The sequence below is a fragment of the Neoarius graeffei genome, chromosome 8 (assembly GCF_027579695.1).
Source record: "Neoarius graeffei isolate fNeoGra1 chromosome 8, fNeoGra1.pri, whole genome shotgun sequence".
Classification (NCBI taxonomy): domain Eukaryota; kingdom Metazoa; phylum Chordata; class Actinopteri; order Siluriformes; family Ariidae; genus Neoarius; species Neoarius graeffei.
Genome location: NC_083576.1, coordinates 59,924,664 through 59,946,191, shown reverse-complemented (window position 1 = coordinate 59,946,191; position 21,528 = coordinate 59,924,664). Strand labels below are relative to the sequence as shown.

General features: G+C 40.7%; 1 protein-coding gene across 1 annotated transcript; it reads right to left on the bottom strand.

Annotated features, from left to right (window-relative positions):
• Positions 1 to 5,488: 5,488 nt before the first annotated feature.
• trmt112 (tRNA methyltransferase activator subunit 11-2) lies at positions 5,489 to 19,563 on the bottom strand. The gene is made up of 4 exons (XM_060926977.1): positions 19,346 to 19,563; positions 16,477 to 16,578; positions 16,313 to 16,405; positions 5,489 to 5,876 (listed from the first exon to the last, which is right to left on the bottom strand). The coding sequence occupies exons 1-4, from the start codon at positions 19,418 to 19,420 to the stop codon at positions 5,775 to 5,777; spliced, it is 372 nt and encodes a 123-aa protein (XP_060782960.1). The 5' UTR covers positions 19,421 to 19,563; the 3' UTR covers positions 5,489 to 5,774.
• Between the last annotated feature and the right edge of the window lie 1,965 nt (positions 19,564 to 21,528).

Sequence of the window (21,528 nt, the reverse complement as noted above, 5' to 3'; positions counted from 1 at the left end):
CGGAGCACCCAAAGGAAACCCATGCAGACACGGGGAGAACATGCAAACTCCACACAGAAAGGCCCCCACTGGCCGCTGGGCTCGAACCCAGAACCTTCTTGCTGTGAGGCGACTGTGCTCACCACTACACCACCGTGCCACCCATTAAAAAACATTAAGCTTGAGATGAGGAAATGTGCTCTGAGGAATTTATAATCAGGGTGGTTGATAAGACTGAGACAGAGAGAGATTCCTGTTCAAACATGACTTGAGGATCTGAGAGTTTATCCCCAAAGCAGTTGAAATGAAAAATGTTGACGTGGATGGAGAAGGTTTGGCGACATCTAGCGCTAAGAGGAAGGGCGAAGGTTTCCTCTCTGGTGGTTAGTGGCGGTATTGCAGCAATAGGAGACTTAAAAATACCGGCCATCCAAAAAAAAAAAAAAAAACGCATTTCCCCCTCCAACCTCCTTTTTTTTTTTCCTTCCAATTATAGGCTTTAAAACGCCACGTCATTCCGCCCTCACTGCTCTCAGTGTAAACATCAGCTCAGGTCCTAAGAAACAGGCAAGGGCCAAAACAGTTTAACACTGAAAGAAAAATCTTTGGGGGGAAAAAGGGATTTTGGATCATTATTAGTCTGCTTCGTTCCCCTGCTGCTGCAAAAAAAAAAACCCATAGACTAGGGTGAAAGGGAGGACACTAGCTTTCAAACTTGTAGCCTACTCATATTATTAATTATTTTAATGTCAAGATTTTCAAAAAATAGTTTCAAAAACTAGATACTGAACACTCTGGATTTTATGGAAACCTGTTTCCACTACCATACTAATGAGAAGGTTTCTCATAATTATTCAATTCAATTTTATTTGTATAGTGCTTTTAACAATAGACACTGTCTCAGAGTGGCTTTACAGAAATTTTATACATCTCATCTCATTATCTCTAGCTGCTTTATCCTGTTCTACAGGGTCGCAGGCAAGCTGGAGCCTATCCCAGCTGACTACGGGTGAAAGGCGGGGTACACCCTGGACAAGTCGCCAGGTCATCACAGGGCCGACACATAGACACAGACAACCATTCACACTCACATTCACACCTACGGTCAATTTAGAGTCACCAGTTAACCTAACCTGCATGTCTTTGGACTGTGGGGGAAACCGGAGCACCTGGAGGAAACCCACGCAGACACGGGGAGAACATGCAAACTCCGCACAGAAAGGCCCTCGTCAGCCACTGGGCTCGAACCCGGACCTTCTTGCTGTGAGGCGACAGCGCTAACCACTACACCACCATGCCGCCCATATAGAGTATATATACATATACATACAGATATATATGTATGCGTGTGTGTGTGTGTCAATCCTGAGATCGAGATGCTGACCTCTTCTGCTCCTCGGACCTGCCTGATCCATCCTGATGCCCTATGTCTGGTTGGAGTCTCATCACATCGCTCCTGTAGAGGACGGCCCCATATGGACAGTTGAAAGTCACACTTGGAAGACGCTCTGGACTCTTACAGTAATGCTTTTATGACTGAGGACTACAGTTAACTTGCTAACTTTAGGACTGCAGTTGTCATGAACAGTTTTGCACTCAAGTTTCCATCAATGAAGAGTTATAATATCAACGAAACTGACTTCATGTTAAAACTGTTAATGTTATACTCATGTTGTCTGTTGTTGCCCAAATGAGGACGGGCTCCCTTTTGAGTCTGGTTCCACTCAAGGTTTCTTCCTCATGTCGTCTGAGGGAGTTTTTCCTTGCCACCATCGCCACAGGCTTGCTCATTGGGGATAGATTAGGGATAAAATTAGCTCATGTTTTAAGTTATTCTCATTCTGTGAAGCTGCTTTGCGACAACATTTATTGTTAAAAGCGCTATACAAATAAACTTCACACACACACACTTTATATATATATATATATATATATATATATAAACTCTCAGATCCTCAAGTCATGTTTGAACAGGAATCTCTCTCTGTCTCAGTCTTATCAACCACCCTGATTATAAATTCCTCAGAGCACATTTCCTCATCTCAAGCTTAATGTTTTTTAATGGGTGGCACGGTGGTGTAGTGGTGAGCACAGTCGCCTCACAGCAAGAAGGTTCTGGGTTCGAGCCCCGTGGCCGGCGAGGGCCTTTCTGTGTGGAGTTTGCATGTTCTCCCCGTGGGTTTCCTCCGGGCGCTCCAGTTTCCCCCAAAGACATGCAGGTTAGGTTAACTGGTGACTCTAAATTGACCGTAGGTGTGAATGGTTGTCTATGTGTCAGCCTTTGTTATGTTTTCCTTTTTAATCTGAAAAGTGGCCTCTTATGTAATATGCTGCTCAGATACATTTTTTTTCTTTCACATTCATTTTTGTGCTGGAAAACAAACATTTGGAATTCAAATGTTTTTATACTGACTTGAATGTAGAAGTCATAAATTAGGAATTTTATAACAAACTTTGGATGAAAAAAATGTATAGAGAGTGCCGAAGACTTTTGCATAGTAGTCTGTGTGTGTGTAAAATACACAGTGTCTTGCAAAAGTATTCATCCCCCTTGGTGTTTGTCCTGTTTTGTCGCATTACAAGCTGGAATTAAAATGGATTTTTGGAGGGTTAGCACCATTTGATTTACACAACATGCCTACCACTTTAAAGGTGCACATTTTATTTATTTAGACACAAACAATAATTAAGATGAAAAAACAGAAATCTGGAGTGTGCACAGGTATTCACTCCCCAAAGTCAATACTTTGTAGAGCCACCTTTTATTGCAATTACAGCTGCAAGTCTCTTGGGGTATGTCTCTATTAGCTTACCACATCTAGCCACAGGGATTTTTGCCCATTCCTCAAGGCAAAATTGCTCCAACTCTTTTAAGTTCAATGGGTTGCGTTGGTGTACAGCAATCTTCAAGTTATGCCACAGATTCTCAATTGGATTGAGGTCTGGGCTTTGACTTAGCTATTCCAAGACATTTAAATGTTTCCCTTTAAACCACTCCAGTGTAGCTTTAGCAGTATGTTTAGGGTCATTGTCCTGCTGGAATGTGAACTTTGAGACTTCATCCCAGTCTCAAACCTCTGGCTGACTCAAACAAGTTTTCCTCCAGAATTGCCCTGTATTTAGTGCCATCCATCTTTCCTTCAGTCCTGACCAGCTTTCCTGTCCCTGCAGATGAAAACATCCCTACAGCATGATGCTGCCACCATCATGCTTCACTGTAGACTGCCGTAAAATGTGGTGATTTGAATCTCTAACAGCATGATGTAAAGTGCAGACATAAACAACAAACTGCAGTTTTGTTTCACCAAATCAATATGAGTGCTAATATTAGCTTTATAGCCTTATGAACAGATTGTAAACCTAATAAGAACGCTCACAGAACACTTTATTAAGAACAACTGTACACCTAAACATTCATGCAATTACCTAATCAGCCAATCACGTGGCAGCAGTGCAATGCATAAAATCATGCAGATACGGGTCAAGAGCTTGGAGTAATGTTCACATCAACCATCAGAATAGAGAAAAATGTCATCTCAGTGGTGGCATGATTGCTGGTGGCAGGCAGCACGGTGGTGTAGTGGTTCGCACTTCTTGCCTCACAGCAAGACAGTTCTGGGTTTGAACCTCACGGCTGATGGGGGCCTTTCTGTGTGGAGTTTGCATGTTCTCCCTGTGTCTGTGTGGGTTTCCTTCAGATGCTCTGGTTTCCCCATAGTTCAAAGACGCACAGATTAGGTAAAATACAGTGCATAATTAGCACCGGTCCCAAGCCCGGGTAGACTGGGGAGGGTTGCGTCAGGAAAGGCATTCCATAGAAGACTTGCGCCAAATTAAACAATTGGAACACATCTGCTGTAGCAACCCCTAACGAGAGCAGCTGGAGGAGGATGATTGTTGGTGCCAGATGGGCTGGCTTGACAATTTCTATAACTGCTGATCATCTGGGATTTTCTTGCAGTACAGACAATATTCTCTAGGTTTTTACTCAGAATGGTGCAATAAAGAAAAATATCTCATGAGCAGCTTGTTGAGAGAGATTAACAGAGAATTGACAGACTGGTTCAAGATTACAGAAAGGGTACGGTAACCCATATCCATTCTGTGTAATTGTGGTGAGTAGAAAAGCATCTCAGAATGCACAACACGTTGAACTTTGAGGTAGATGGGCTACAACAGTAGAACAACATGAGGGGTTCCACTTCTGTCAGCCAAGAACAGAAATCTGAGGCTGCAATGGCCACAGACTCAAGAAAAGTGGACAGTTGAAGAATATAGTCTGCTTTTAGATAAATCTTGATTTCTGCTGAGGCACACAGATTGTAGGGTCAGAATTTGGCACCAACAGCATGACTCCATGGACCCAACCTTGAGTCAGCGATCCAGACTGGTGGAGGTGATGTAATAGTGTGGGGAATGTGGTTTTTTTTTTTTTGTAAACCATTTTGGGTCCATTAATACCAATCAATCAATCAATCAATCATCGCTTGAATGCCACAGACTATGAGTATCGTTACTGACCATAATTTGCCCATCTTCTAATGGCCACTTCCAGCATTATAATACACCATGTCACAAAGCAAAATTTGTCTCATGCTGGTTTCATGAACATGACCTCAGTTTTTTTCAGCAGCTTTCTGAGTCCCCAGATCTGAATCCAATAGAACAACTTCAGGACGTGGTATAACAGCATGAAAGTCTTTAGGAACTGCATGATACAATTATGTCAACATGGAGCAGAAGGTCAAAGGAATGTTTCCAACATCTTTGTCATTTCCATCATCATCCAACTAACAACTTCTTTAAGCTTTTAAGCTGTTCCCATTAGGGGTTGCCACAGTGGATAATATCCCTCCATCTCCTCCTGTCCTCTGTATCTTTTTCTGTAGCACCAACCGTCCTCATGTCCTCCTTCACCACATCCATAAATCTCATCTTTGGTCTTCCTCTTTTTCTTCTACCTGGCAACTCCATCTCCAGCATTCTTTTCCTGATATACCCTGGATCGCTCCTCTGTACATGTCCAAACCATCTCAATCTTGCCTCTCTCACTTTGTTTCCAAGACGTCCTCCATGTGCTGTCCCTCTAATATTTTCGTTTCTAATCCTGTCCAACTTAGTCACTCCCAATTAAAATCTCGGCATCTTCAACCAGTTCAGCCTCCTGTCTGTCAGTGCCACTGTCTCCAAACCATACATCGCTGCTCTTTCTTCTGTCTTGTATACTTTGCCTTTCACTCTTGCCAGCAACCTTGTCACAAATCACTCCTAACACTCTCCTCCACCCATTCCAATCTGCTTGCACTCTCTTTTTCATTTCTCTTTCACACTCACCATTACTTTGCACAGTTGCATCATCCAACTAACTCACAGAGGCAAATCTGAGTGTCTGTGAACTGATGTGTCCGAAATAATTCAGGTCCATGAGGTGCATTAAAAAAGAAATACTAACTCACAGAGGGGTCACTAACCCAAGTGGATGACGATGATGAAAGATTCGGTCAAAATGTAACGCTGTAACACAGTTTTATTGAAAAGTATATTACAAACCATAGTAAACATAATATAAACAAGAGCTGAGAAAACTAGGGCCAGTATCAGTGAAGCCGGTTTTAAGATGAACTTCTTAAATTAAGGACCAGGTTTGGATGATGGCAAATATTTCAGGGGAACAAGAGCTGTTTTTGATATCTCGACTCATTGCAGTTTGATTCAACCCAGCTCCAATCCTGTACAGCAGTAATGTGGGGTGTTGTCTGTCTTATATTTGAATAAAACGGGAGTGGGGATGTCTCCTATAACTCGTCCTCATTGAGGAGCATGTTGGGGACTCCTCTCGAGATGGGGAATTCTCGGCCAGACTCAGGGCACTGCAGAGCACCCTCGATCACCTCCACCTATTAACACAGAAAAAAATGACCAGTATTAATATGTATTGAGGTTTTCAGGCTGAATGTCTAGACTAGTGCATAACAACAAACAATTATTTCTATGAAACTAAATACTGCTTTTCATATTTTAGTTTAAAGGCATAGTAGGTGATTTTGGAGAAGCCAGTAAGAGTATGCTGGATTTTTAAAGTATCCAACTGAAAAATCCCACCCTCTCCCTTCATGCCTCTCTCCAAAGCCGGTGTTCTGATAAACTGTCCTACACGTCAATGCGTCCTACAAAGCCCCACTGCGCATGCGCAGAGCACAAAACGTCATTTCTTGGCATTTGAACAGATTTTTGTCCTACATCAGCTGTGCTATAAACAGTGCAGAATAAACGGTGCAGATTAACGGCATGCATTCAATCTATTAATCTATTACACTCATTTTAATAGAGCAAATGGTACTTGTGAATAGTGACAAAAAAAACTATTAATTCTACATATTCTGACAGGGTCAATTGAAGAGTCAGAGCGTCTTAGATTCATATGAATGCAAAAGCATATTCTGACGGAGTCGTTTGAATTGTCAAAACGTCCTACATTCATATGAATTCTGACAGGGTTGGTGGACGTTGTATCAATGTAGAAGCATGTTCTTTGCAGAGGGAAAAACCGCAAACTATGACTAAAAGTTAAAGTTGAATCACACTGTAGGATTTCCTGCAATGTAGGACTGCTTGACAGACATGTCTGACATCCCCTCCTACCGTAGGACGCTTCGCGGATGTAGGACCCTTTATCAGAACACCGGTCCTCCAAACACATTAACATGTACTGAGTGATTACTGTTGGAGGACGAGTCCATGAGTGTGTGTGTGTGTTGGGGAAAGAAGCGCAACACATCGCTGTCATATCCAACGCAAGGTTTTTTGGGGGAAAACAAACCAGATAACTCCCTCAGCTGTAGCAATCACTGAAAAGCCATACCAACATTCTGTCTGGTTTGATCTCTTGCTTCTGTTGCTTTCATGTGCTAATCAAAAGGTCCTACTTCCCACTTGTGACGTCAGAATTATGTCATGTTCAAGTGCTTTGCTGTCGGAACGAAATGAAAAATAGCAGATGCAAGATTCGTTCTCACAATACTGTGCAAAAGTCTCCGGCACCCTATTTTTTCATACAAACTTTATCATAGATTTCTACATTATCGAGTCAGTCCAAAAACATTTTAGAGTTCCAAATGTTCGTTTTCCAGCACAAGTAAGTACCGTATTTTTCGGACTATAAGTCGCACTTTTTTTCATGGTTCGGCTGGCCATGCGACTTATACTCCGGTGCGACGTATATATGTTTTTTTTTTTTCACCGTGGAATAACTGGAGCTGATGCTGAGTCTGACGACAGCCACGCAGAAGAAGAGGAAACGGTGCTTCATCTGCCGCTGGAGTTGGCAGAGTTGTTCAGAAGCGACACCGAGGATGAGGAATTCAATGGATTTGCTGATTTGGAGTGAAATCATCAGCTTGATAAACTTGATTGACCTGTGTTTTATTATTAATGATAGGCCTATAGTTATTTAAATAAGTTATGTAGTGATTTTAGGCAGTGCTTAATTTGTGAAGTGGGAGGTCCCAGAACGCAGGAGGTGGGTGGGTCCGGCGACTCAAAAAAAAAAAAAAAGGCGGGGGATGGTTTACTATAACTTTACGCACATGCGCTTATTGTGTGTGTAAAATAATAATAATAATAATAATAAGACATTATGATCTTAGAAAACGCTTTAGTGACAAACAGTTACAGACAGTAATATGTCGTGATATATTATAAAATATTAATTTTTATTAGTCTATATATTAAATTATATATTACATTTATCTTCTAAAATAACAGACTGTACTTATCACAACCGGTTTATTTCACCATTGGAGATCAGATCACACAAGACATGAGTTAAATGACTCATTTTAAGGATTTAAGTAGGGTATTTAAAAGCGGTTGTTGTTTTTTTTTTTTCACTAGACGGTTGTTTTTACTACCGTACCTGTCTTTGGAGATGATATACCTATAGCCTACTTGACCTCTGATTTGATGAAATAAAATTCGACAAAAATGAAGAATGACTCTCCTCGATGATGACTACAGCTTTAATAACACAGATGAAAGAGCCATGGGGCGATAATAAGCCCTACCGGTAAAAATATTCTAAAAGCAAACTGATTAATGCATCAGTAATAGGCTACTAATATTAGTTATAATAATAATATAGGCTATTAGTAATAATGATAGTGATAGTATTAAAGATAGTAGTAGATATTTAAAATAATCAGACTAGGCTACTTACAGGGCAAAGGGCGCGTTATCACTGCTCAGCTGTTCGTTTATTAAATAAACAATGCAGTCGCGCAGTAACCACGCGCCGCTTATCAGATACAATCACAGATTCCATGGATAGAATAACCCTTCAAAAAAGTGCGACTTATAGTCCGGTGCGACGTGTATATGTTTTTTTCGCTTCATAATGCATTTTTTGGCTGATGCGACTTAAACTCCGGAGCGACGTATAGTCCGGAAAATACGGTAAGTTAGTTTAATTTGTAAAGCACATTTAAACACAGCATACACTGACCAAAGTGCTGTACAGAGTCAGTATTAAAAGACAAATGATCAAAAAGAAAAATAAATAAATAAATAAATAAAACTATAATAATAACAACAACAATAACAATAAGCTGATGGTTAGGGAAAGGCCAAGGAGTAGAGATGGGTTTTTAGCCTAGATTTAAAGGCAGAGATGGAGGGAGCAGATCTGATGTCCGGTGGGAGCTGATTCCAGAGGCGTGGAGCAGCAACAGGAAAAGCTCTGTCACCTCTCTGCTTCAGCCGCGAGCGAGGGACATGAAGAAGCCCTGTGTTAGAGGATCTTAGAGACCTTTGGACTGAGTGGGGCTGTAAAAGGTCATTAAATGTAGGCTGGGGCCAGCCCACTGAGTGCTTTAAAAACAAATAATAAGACTTTAAGTTGTATTCTGAAAAAGACTGGGAGCCAGTGCAAGGAGGCCAGAATGGGAGTGATGTGCTCACGTCTCCTGGTGCCAGTTAACAGACGTGCAGCTGCGTTTTGGACCAGCTGTAAACGTCTAAGTGAGGTTTGAGGGAGGCCAAGATAAAGAGAATTGCAGTAATCCAGTCGTGATGTGATAAAAGCATGGATGACTATTTCAAGATCGTTATGAGATAGGAAGGATTTGAGACGGGAAAACCACTCTGAGTTGGTAAAAACTATTTTTGACCACAGTGCTAATCTGTTTGTCAAAATTAAATTAAATTAACAAAATTAAATGTTACAGCAAAAAAAAAAAAAGTTTGCATCTGAGCAGCATATTACATAAGAGACCACTTTGCAGATTCAAAAAGAAAACATAATGAAGGCTGCTGGGTTTTGCTGCAAAATGAAGAAGCAAGTGTGACAGTCAAAGTGTCCAGAAGAACTGTGCAAGATGCTCAGTAAAACCTACAGCTCATTTCCTTATCAAACTGCACCCGAGACTACTATTTTTTAGGGTCGTCTCGCACCAAATATTGACTTTGTTTCATTTATTATGGCTTACTGCTGTTTATAGTCATTTTTTTAATGTTGAAACATTTCATTTCATTATTTTAAGCCATTTTTGGTCTACAGCATTTCTTTACACATGCCTAAGACTTTTCCACAGTACTGTACATCTTGGGGAAATTCTATTTTAATTCCATAACCCACATCCTAAACAGTATTGATCTATGTCAAGTGTACACAGATTCTATTATGCAGACAAGCAACAGCCAACAATAGCTGTATTGCTAAAAATAAACAATTATGTACCATCCACTACTGAAACCGTCCTCTGCCATGTTGAAAGATTCAAAGTCATGCCAACTAGGCTTGCTCAAGTTACTGGTAATTTACCGTCAAATTTAACATTTGAAAAGGTACGGTATCATCTCATCTCATTATCTCTAGCCGCTTATCGTGTCCTACAGGGTCGCAGGCAAGCTGGAGCCTATCCCAGCTGACTATGGGTGAAAGGCGGGGTACACCCTGGACAAGTCGCCAGGTCATCACAGGGCTGACACATAGACACAGACAACCATTCACACCTACGGTCAATTTAGAGTCACCAGTTAACCTAACCTGCATGTCTTTGGACTGTGGGGGAAACCGGAGCACCCGGAGGAAACCCACGCGGACATGGGGAGAACATGCAAACTCCTACGGTATCATCATTTCACAAATTTCGGTAGTTAAACTTACTGTATGTCGCAGCTTTTTTCACTATACTTTGAAATGCGCTTTTAAGAGTTGGCTCTTTCGCCCGCCCTGTAAGACTTAGCTGGCAGCTTGCGGGTGTGATGCAAGTCTAACACTAACAGTAGAAGAGCTCTCTCTCTTTCCATCTATCTCTGACCAGTGACCAGGCACAGAGCTTTAAGTTATCCAGCCAAGTTTAGGAAGATGCTATGGATTCAGCAACTGCTGAACAAACTAGTGACATTAGATTGCTGAAACTTGTTGAGAAACAAGTGAGTGAGATACGGAGATATTTTGCTTTTAGGGCAAGTGATAGTGGAGAGGCGGAGACCCCTTGTACACCTTTATGCAAACGGTGCCTCAAGTAATGCGGCAGGAGGAAGCAATACATACAACCTGATGAAACATTTGATATGTACACACTTCCCAATTTGTACAAAGAATTCCAGGAATGAAAGGTGTGCATGATGATCACATAAATAAACTGGAAGATTTATAAAGAAGATTGTCTAAATGATAGGTACTGAACTTTGTTCCTGGTTAGCGTCACAATGTTTCCCGTCCTGAATCCAGCTAACAGACTAGCCCGCTTGTAATGCAAGTTTAGCCAATCTAACGTTACACAGAGCTAACTGGCACCCAGCTGCTGTGATGATGGCACGAAGGCTGTCTTCTTAAAGTGCATATCCTGGACCAATTTCGGTTTTTTTTTTTAATATGAAAGTATGTCCCTTTACACACTCATCCAGAAAGGTAATTTTGCACAAGGCCATCTGTCTACAGCAGAAAAAAATAAAATAAAACGCGTCTAGAAAAATCCCAAGGGAGTCTGGAGCCAGATTCGTGACGTTACCTGCGGAAGCGCCAGCAGGCTGCGCGAGCTTTGCACGGTTTCAGTGCACAGCCTGTGTAGACCAAGTGCTCCCATTTCTCTCTCATTGTCCGGTCTTTTGGGAAACGATGAGTACTAATCCCATCAAGATTGGTGTTGCTACACCCTCCTACGATACATCTGTTAACCATTTTAATAACTACATGATAACGTTGAAGAAATTTGCAGAAAACCACCAGGTCGTTTTCTCATAAACAAACCAGCGCTGATGCAGGATTCAGAGGGAGGCGTCCCGCACACGACGTCACGAAAATCAACGTTTCCCAGGAAATCCAAATGCCAAGTTTTTTCAGAGGCTGACCAACTCGCCTCAAATGGCTTGATTTCAACTGAATTTTTCTGGTATTGCGCAAGATAAAAAAAATTGCAGAGAATGCAGAAATGTTACAGATATTTGACCAAAGTTTAATATAAAATAGGAGAATTACATTGATCTTACTCCTGAATTTACCCGTGATATGCACTTTAAGCTGTAAAAGACCATATTGAGGTTTTGTATTTGTGCTGTTTGATATTGAAAAAGGAAAAGAAAAGGGAATATGGGTTGGGTTATGAGCAAAATGTATAATTTATTTTCAGATCATAAATATTCTGAATTTTGTATGTTTTTAAAATGATCTGTATGTGCGAATTGATCCGGAAATACCATGTGCTTGTAGTGTTGAAACTTGTCCTGGCGGTAGCTCCGTAGTTTTGCACAGCCTTCAAGGTAGTTGGCAGGTGAACACTACTTTACTTTGCTTGGGCCTGTTGGGATTATTATCAGCACTTTGCACTTCATTTGCACAACTGTGAGCTTTGTCTTCGATGCATGTTTTAATGACAGAAGAAAGGACTATTGCGTAATGCTAGAAATTTGGGTGCCTTATTTGATAGTTCAATGTTGTTTGAGCATCACTCTAAACGACTAGTTGGGAACTGTCTTTATCACCTAAGGAACATTTCAAAACTCAGACTGCTGGTGTCAAAAGCTGAACTTGAGATGATTATCCACACTTATCTCTTCTCGTTTAGATTACTGTAACAGTCTTTTAACCTGTTTAAATAAATCAGCTTTGGACCGTCTTCAGACCGTGCAAAATGCTGCAGCAAGACTTTTAACTGGCACCAATAGAAGATCTCACATTACTCCAGTCTTGGCTTCTCTTCATTGGTTGCCAGTAAATTTTAGAATTCATTTTAAGATTTTAGTCTTTACTTTTAGGGCCTTACATGGTCAAAATCCACAATATATTGCTGACCTGCTGAAACCCCATTCTTCTTCTCGTGCTCGGAGGTCGACAGGTCAGATGTTGTTGGTTGCCCCACGTACTCGGTTCAAAACTCGTGGGGATCGGGCGTTTCAGGCAGTGACGCCAAGACTGTGGAACTCTCTCCCACTTTCCTTACACTGTACTGACTCGACTGACTCTTTTAAAAAGCAGCTGAAGACATTTTTATACAGAAAAGCTTTTAATTAATTAAATTGGTGTTTCACAGTGGATTGTGTTTTATTATATTTTATTGTTTTACCTGTGAATCACCGTGTTGTGCGTTTTATCTGTGAAGCACTTTGCGATTTTTATCTGTGAAAAGTGCTATATAAATAAAATTTACTTACATTTGCTGCGCTCTCCAAGGAATGCAAATATTCCTAATCAGGAATATAATTATTCCTGTACCTAAAATATATTCAGTTAGCCTATTTGGTATTGCTTCTTGAGTTTTGCACTGGAGTATTTAAAAAATGTACCTCATAAATAATGTAAGTTGAAATGTTTCCCTTGCTAAGACTGTACTACCAAACCTGGCAAAAAAAACAACATTTATTCACTGCAAAGTCTTGCAAATAGTAGCAGTTGTGTAAGTTCTGAGTTTCACTATTTTCACTGTGGTTATCTGGAGTCTGACTACCCCGATTAATTTCTTCCATCATTAAACGTTTGCACGTTTTATGACAGAATAAAGGACATATACATATTTGCATTCCTTGGAGAGTGCAGCGATGTACGATGTTTGTCTAAGATTTGTAACTTATAGAACCATGTGTGTATAAATTTTAACGCCGTGTAATTTGATTGAGATTATTTTGGTATTTATTTTACGAGAGATGTGCCGTGGAAATAAGTTCGTGAAATATTTGTATGTTTTAAAACAGTTTTCATGGTGCTGTAAGGACGATATGGATTAAAGTTTAACGTCATCTTGTTGTGGTGGACTTAAATAAAGGAAACCTTACGCATCAGTCGAGACTCTCTATAGTGTTTTTGGACTGCTCCATAAGCGATATCCACATTAATATGTTTTAGTTTTAAAACACCTAATTTTTGCGACATTTACGCAGGGTGTTCACACTACTCCAGAGTTTTCAAGTCCCTAAAACAGACTTTTGGAAACAATGATGCAGACACTTCCTGATTGGGTTTTTATCAGGAAAGGACACGTCATGACTGATTGGTCATGCTCCCATCACATGACCCTTTTCTGGAAGAAAACAAATGGCATCAGCTGTTTATAACAGCACACCCATTGCCCAGTGTATGCAAATGGTCATGTGATATGCATTTTCAGGCATGTTAGTATGGATGGAGATTATTTCTGATAGAGCTAAAACGCTTGCCTGGATGGAGATTGTTTTCGTTTTTACACTAAAATGCGTCAGTGTGGATGTAGCTACTTAGCAGTAGAGTTGAGCCGGATACTCGGCTGAAACGAGTATCCAGTACGGATAAAGCACTTTTGCTGAGTACGAGTATTATACGAGTAATAGGAGTCAATATCTGTGCTCGGCCTGAATGAAAATCCTCACACAGCATCACAGCGCCCCTCCCCTACACAGAGAACAGCTCTCTGTCTCTCCCTCAGTCACTCAGGAGACGTGGTGCTTGGTAGAAAGCGACTCGCGTTGGGTCTCTGCCTGTCGGAGATTTTTTTTCTTTTTTTAACCGTCGGTTAAAAACTTTTTTTTTTACTTCACGCATTGAGTGTCTGACACTTTCTTGCTGTAATTCATGTAAAAATAAAGGTAGTAGTGGTATAAGTATTACAAATTAAGCTACACACACACACACACACACACACACACACACTCACTCTCTCTGCTGGTCGTCGGAGTTTTTTTTTTTTTTTAAACCGTCAGTTGGCTCTAACCAGTTTTATTTTACTTCACGCACTGAGTGTCTGACACTTTCTAGTTAGTAGTGGTATAAATAATATTACAAATTAAGCTACACACACTCACACACCTGGTGTGGAAATAAAAAATAAAAATAAAAAAGAACCAGAAAAAAAAAATCACACTGATCATAAAAAAATTAAAAGTTAAAAAAAGAAAGTTATGTTGAATATGAAAACTCTTGTTCATTACATTACATTTCATAATTGCAACCGCATGTGTTGTATTCATTCAGTGCGTTTACATGCACATAGAGAAAATCAAATTTCTGCCGTAGCTCGACTGAAATCGAAGTTCTAAATGCCATGGAAACACCTTAGCTCGGCTGAAATTGAACCGAACTGGATTTCTCATAATCGAGCTACGTGACCTAGATTATGCGATTGTAGCCGAGCTACTCAGTGCATGTAAACCCTATCGAGCTACGTAGTCCAGCTACTTACTTCAGCACTGCCCCTTTCGGAAGTGACGAGTGACGAGACCACAAGTGGGAAACACGACAGCCTCGGTCGGCATGACAACAGTAGTAGTAGTGAGCAGCAGAAGAGGTCAGGAGGAACAAGGAGAACGAACGAACAAACGAAGAGAAAATGGCGAGCAGAAACATGCACTTCTGGAAACACAGAACTGAGAACTTTGTTTATACTCTTGAATAGCTCTTCTTCATGATGATAACCGGAAGTGTACCAACACGATGGGGCATGTAGCGCCACCTGTGGCTCGGGTGCACAACGTACCTCACACAATAGCTCGATTTCCTTGTGTGCATGTAGGATTGGATTTCTCTGGCACCCCTGCTGGGACCCTTAGCTCGATTACCGACAGTAGCTCAATTTGGATGTGCATGTAAACGCACTGACTGTTGCAAAACTTGTTCTGTAAATAGTTCGTTTGCTATCGTGATCAAAACCATTGATCTGAAGCTCAATGCTGATGCTGTCCTGTAAATAGTTTTCTAATCAGCAATAAATATAACAATTTCTGATCAACCCATATCAATTGCATGCTTAAAATAACATACTGGTTAAAGCCCCGCCCGTTTCAAGACAACCAGACCCACTTCCTGGGTAAACCATGCCCACTTCCGGGTTAGGCCCCGCCCACTCCGAGTACGGATACAGATAATTCATATGGTTAACAGATACAGATAATGCTGTACTCGCTCATCCCTACTTAGCAGTCTACTCCTTAATTTATGAATGGAACTATAACGAGGTTCTAGAAATAACAGTCAGATGTTTGCAAAATTAGCCTCCTTTCTACATCTCTCTCACCCACAGACAGATGGAAGCAGGAAGTTAATGTTTTCATTCATTTAATGCAGGGTTTAAACAATACAACTTTTGCTGATTATTAATTTCATCAGTTTGTATGAATATTTATTTATTGCATTGGTGCCAAACTAATACCGTTACTGTTCTACCATGGCAGGTACCATACCTAGTCCCAACTTGGGAACTCTGGTATCAAAATTATTTCCTAAGGTCTCAGGAAATAAAGTTGTGCAGGTGTTTATGCGCAACTTCTGATAGCGTGTGAAGGCAACACTTCTTTTTCATTGTAGCCTTTTCTACTTCAGTCTTTCTTTTGCTTTGTTGCAAGCTGTTGTAGGCACAACGTTGAATGTAACTGGAAATTCTGGCGACCATTTGTCTGCCATTATTGTGTAACTGGCTCACTAGCTTTAGCAATATGTCTGTCTAGCCTTGTGGAAGCTTCCGGTCACGTGGATTGAGCGCATGGGCAGAGTGCAAGCTGGTAGACAGGCAGGACGGCCATCCAATAATTTCTTTTGGACGCGTTGTTTTTTCATGATGGATGATGGATATTTTTATTCTCAGAGCATCTGATTTATTCATTGCTATCAGGATGTAAAAAGAATTTTAAGAAATAACAAAAAATGTTTCTTAAAAAAAATAAAAATAAAATAAAAAATCAATAATTACTGCAGTTATATACAACATACCTAAATAATTATACAGAATATAAATAATAGTGCTGATTACAAAATCATTTCCTCATAATAATATAACACTAGAGAATGTCTTAATGCCGTAAAGACAGTGGAACAATCTGTAAAGCCTGAGTTCGGTACATCAGAACAAATTTCACATGCAGTTCTTCTTACCTCCAGTAGGACTTTGTGCACTTTGCGTAAAAAGTCTTCATCTTTCTCATAGTTTGATACAGGTGTGCTGGGCAGGTCCTGCAGGTATCCCAGCTGCAGAAACAAATTATTTAGTCAGTGCTCTTATTAGGCCGTTATTGAACTATAACTGGAACCAGCCTCACCCCTTCAGCTGCCTGGATTAAAGCGCTCCACTCCAGCTTCGGGATCATTCGGCTCACAAACTGAGGGTTGAACTCGACTTCATTCACTTTGACCTCTGTTGCCTTTGGAGAGGACAGAAAAGAGAGAGGATTAATGAACATCCATCCTGATGCCCTACTTCTGGTCGGAATTCTCATCATTTGAGAACCCCTCGCTGCTGCTCAGTTTGGCCCCAGAGGGACAGCCTAAAGACACACTTTTGGGCGGTGTCCGAAATCACTCACTCACTATATAAGGAATTCTCTATAGAGGACTATACAGTGAGTTCATTGGCCAAATGAAAAGAAAAAAAAAACACTTTCGGACACTACTCCACTGCGCCGTTCTCTACGTCATTACTGTCGCACAATTAAAACGTGCCAGATCAGTCGGCTGGTGGGTTTTCAAAATAATAAATACATGCATGTATTTTTGTGATAAATACATATTATACTGAGCGTATTTCCCATGTTAATAAATACAAAAGTATTTTGTTTCTGCTGCATCTTTCAGTTCTTTTAAATCAAGGCTGAATACTTTGACTGAATTCTTTGCCGCTGCCTTTTATTAAATCAAACTTGGGGTTTTTGATTAATTCCTCACTCTGCACCGTAACTTTTATTCTTGTATTTTATGTCTTATTCTAGTTTAGCTTTTTTCTATTCTCTTAGTATTTTAAATTGTACTTGATCATCCATTTATAATGCATTTCTTCCTCCGTCCATTCACCCCAACACACTACAATATTATTGCCATTTTTGCGCCACAACTTATAAATTTGTCTCGTGCCCGTTGTCATAAGGAAAAACAAACTACTGCTAGACTCAAATACTTAACGGTCCTTATGAAACAGCTTTTCTTTCAGCGTGACCACAATGCATGATGGGATAATACTGCTTGGTTACTGACCATCGGTTGTACACTACTTTTCATGATGCATTGTGGGATACTATGAGTCCACTACAGGGTGTAATAATTCTCACTATACACTCAGACAGTACTACAAAAAGGCAAACTCACTACACGGTCCACTATATACGGAGTGATTTTGGACACAGGGATGGCCTTTTCCCACTGTATGATACCAGCTCAGCTCAACTTGTCTTTTTTGTTTTTCCATCAGGCCAAAGTTTTGGATAGTACCTGGTAACCGGTATGTTTTTTGCCATCATCTCTGTCAAGGTTCCAAGTGAGCTGAGGCAATACCAAAAGGTGATGTGAACACACCGTGGACTACTGGTTGGTCAGAGAGAATAATAGCACTGCATCATCATTGTGCGAGACTAGACCGCCTGAACAAACCCTCCATTTTTAAACAACAATTAGTCGGAATTTCTCAACCAATCAGCATGCACGATTTTCTATCATCACCTGCGTATTTACACTTGGTGTTATGTGTTTATTATACTTCACTGATTATGGATGCATTTTCACTGCTCATACACATTTGTGTGCACATGCAAAAGGGTGGTTATGTCAAGCTGAGGTTGCCACAATTTGTCACGTTTCTTACGCATCGTGTTTTTATATACATGTATATAAAGCATTAAAAAGCTGCGTCCAAACTGTCCAACTGATGTCATGGCAACAGCATAAAGTTTACTACCAGGGAAAAAAAAAAGCCAAACAGTACATGTTAAAATGATGTAATGTTTAAAGCACAGGGCTTTCACTCAGAGGAGGTTCACATCCCTGCTTGGCATGTTTCATTTGGGGAACGTTTTGTTGCAGGTAACTCATTTAAAATTAGCCACCCTGTAGTGATATTTTGCTTAACCCTCTGTTAATGTCTAAAAATAAACAAATAAATTTATGGGTAATGTTATGCGTTGACTGAAGTTTTAAATCAAACATGACATGGCATCACTTGGACTGAAGCAGGTTTCTGTCAATCTTACTAGAAGTTAGGGTCTCGAATGGTTTCTTATGAAGGCAGAAGCCTTCAGTCTGTGGCTTGCTTTTATTTGCTGATTGACTCTGGAGATCAACATCAGAACATACCTACACATCAGTTTTACCAACAGATGGTTAGGCAAAATATCAGTACAGAATAAAATACACTGGTGTAGTGGTTAGCGCTGTCGCCTCACAGCAAGAAGGTCCTGGGTTCGAGCCCCGGGGCCGGTGAGGGCCTTTCTGTGCGGAGTTTGCATGTTCTCCCCATGTCCGCGTGGGTTTCCTCCGGGTGCTCCGGTTTCCCCCACAGTCCAAAGACATGCAGGTTAGGTTAACTGGTGGCTCTAAATTGACCGTAGGTGTGAATGTGAGTGTGAATGGTTGTCTATGTGTCAGCCCTGTGATGACCTGGCGACTTGTCCAGGGTGTACCCCGCCTTTCGCCCGTAGTCAGCTGGGATAGGCTCCAGCTTGCCTGCGACCCTGTAGAACAGGATAAAGTGGCTACAGATAATAAGATGAGAATACATATACATACATACACACACATTATATAGTGTGTGAGATGTATGTATATCCTTAGTACCTTTGCACTACTCCTTTACTGCCTTATCTTTTTCTCTTTAGATATTTTGCTGCTGTAACAATGGAAATTTCCCCTTGTGGGATAATAAAAGGCTCTTATCCCTAACACTACTGCTACAACACACAACAATCTCCAATTACAATTCATTAAAGAATGTGTTAATTTACAGGGAAGTTTAACAGATGACAACAAACATGGAGACTTGCTTTATTTTATTTAAACCTCATCATGCCATCCATGAGACTCTCTCTTATGCTCAACCCTAATTTCACTGTCAGACTGCTGACAGGTGTGAGGTTTCCGCCTCTCATCAACCATCACAAGCAAATCTTCACTTCACTGGTGAACTTAGCTCTCATCCATGTTTACCTTAATCAGCAGCGGATATCCTTTAGTTACTCCTTTCACATGCGACGTCAACATGTTATGCGTTAGTAATTTCATTGTAGCGCTCTCTGTGATATTATTATCTGTTTTGTTTCTTAGATATATCACGAAGGCTGAAGGTATGTGATGTTCCCTAGCTTTAGCTTCACGTGTTGTTTTTCTTCTGTGCTGTTGAAATGAGCGTTAAACCCAACATAATGCTCGACACTGCCACCTGCAGGTCATGAAGAGGTTCGACAATTCTCATCTCATTATCTGTAGCCGCTTTATCCTGTTCTACAGGGTCGCAGGCAAGCTGGAGCCTATCCCAGCTGACTACGGGTGAGAGACGGGGTACACCCTGGACAAGTCGCCACGTCATCACAGGGCGACACATAGACACAGTGGTGCTTGAAAGTTTGTGAACTCTTTAGAATTTTCTATATTTCTGCATAAATATGACCTAAAACATCATCAGATTTTCACCCAAGTCCTAAAAGTAGATAAAGAGAACCCAGTTAAACAAATGAGACAAAAATATTATACTTGGTCATTTATTTATTGAGGAAAATCATCCAATATTACATATCTGGAATGGCAAAAGTATGTGAACCTTTGCTTTCAGTATCTGGTGTGACCCCCTTGTGCAGCAATAACTGCGACTAAACGTTTGCGGTAACTGTTGATGAGTCCTGCACACCGGCTTGGAGGAATTTTAGCCCATTCCTCCGTACAGAACAGCTTCAACTCTGGGATGTTGTTGGGTTTCCTCACATGAACTGCTCGCTTCAGGTCCTTCCACAACATTTTGATTGGATTAAGGCCAGGACTTTGACTTGGCCATTTTAAAACATTAACTTTATTCTTCTTTAACCATTCTGTGGTAGAACGACTTGTGTGCTTAGGGTCGTTGTCTTGCTGCATGACCCACCTTCTCTTGAGATTCAGTTCATGGACAGATGTCCTGACATTTTCCTTCAGAATTCGCTGGTATTATTCAGAATTCATTGTTCCATCAATGATAGCAAGCCGTCCTGGCCCAGATACAGCAAAACAAGCCCAAACCTGTTTCGTCCCGCACGCTACGTCACGAAAATCAATGTTTGCCGGGAAATCCAAACACCAAGTTATTTCAGAGGTGGACCAATTCACCTCAACTGGCTTGATTTCAACTGAACTTTTCTGGTATTGTGCAAAGTAAAAAAATTGCACAAAATGCAAAATGTGACAGATATTTGACCAAAGTTTAATATAAAATAGGAGAATTACATTGATCTTGCTCCTGAATTTACCCATGATATGCACTTTAAGCTCATTGTTCACAAAGCATACTATCGCTGGGGCCCCTTGCTAGTTGTGAAAATGTCCTACGCTTGTGTTATTTTGGGCTGCTCAAATCAAACAAACCATGAAACTGATAAAAGTTTCTTCCGGGTTCCCTGTGAAGTGATATAAAAAAAAGGGTGAAAGAGCAAAGGATTTTACCAAAAGCCAACGAAAAAAGTGGCCCTTGAACCTTTCACTGCAATGGAAGGGAGCCGAGTTGAAGAACACTCGCGTTTGCAGTGATCACCTCGTGAAAGGTTTGTAAATTCCTCTGATTTATTTCATTTGGAATCGCAAATGACTTTTCTCACCATTTTCCTTTATTTCGTGATGTTTTGAACTTCAGGAGACGCTTAAGTGCTCAGATGTGTTTTTGTTGACTGTTTGATCGTGGTCACCATATTGTAAACTAACGCGCATGTTTTCACTTTATTTATCAGGAAGTCTTGGCAATCTTTACAAGGATGATGATGTAGATTGGACTCCTACACTGAACTAGATGGATAAGATAATTGAGACAATCCACGTAAACACAAAAGCAGAGCTCACGAGTTAACAGCACGAAACTGTTTACCCGAGCATACAGTTACAGTGAGCTGTGATAACGTCTCTGTCCTGTTTCACCAATACCCAGGTCTTTAAAGGGGTTTCTGTGGATCTTTGTGAATGATTTACCTGGAAGAGAAGAGCAGGGAGGATTGAGAATCAATCAAGCGGCTGTGGTTTGTTTACACCCGATACGAAAACTTGTAGCATCCTAGCAATCACCTTAAAGACCCGTACAAAAAGCCCCAAAATTCCTACTTACCCGGGCATAAACGCTACAGGATTTATCTTGTGGTGTCCTGGTCCCCAGATCT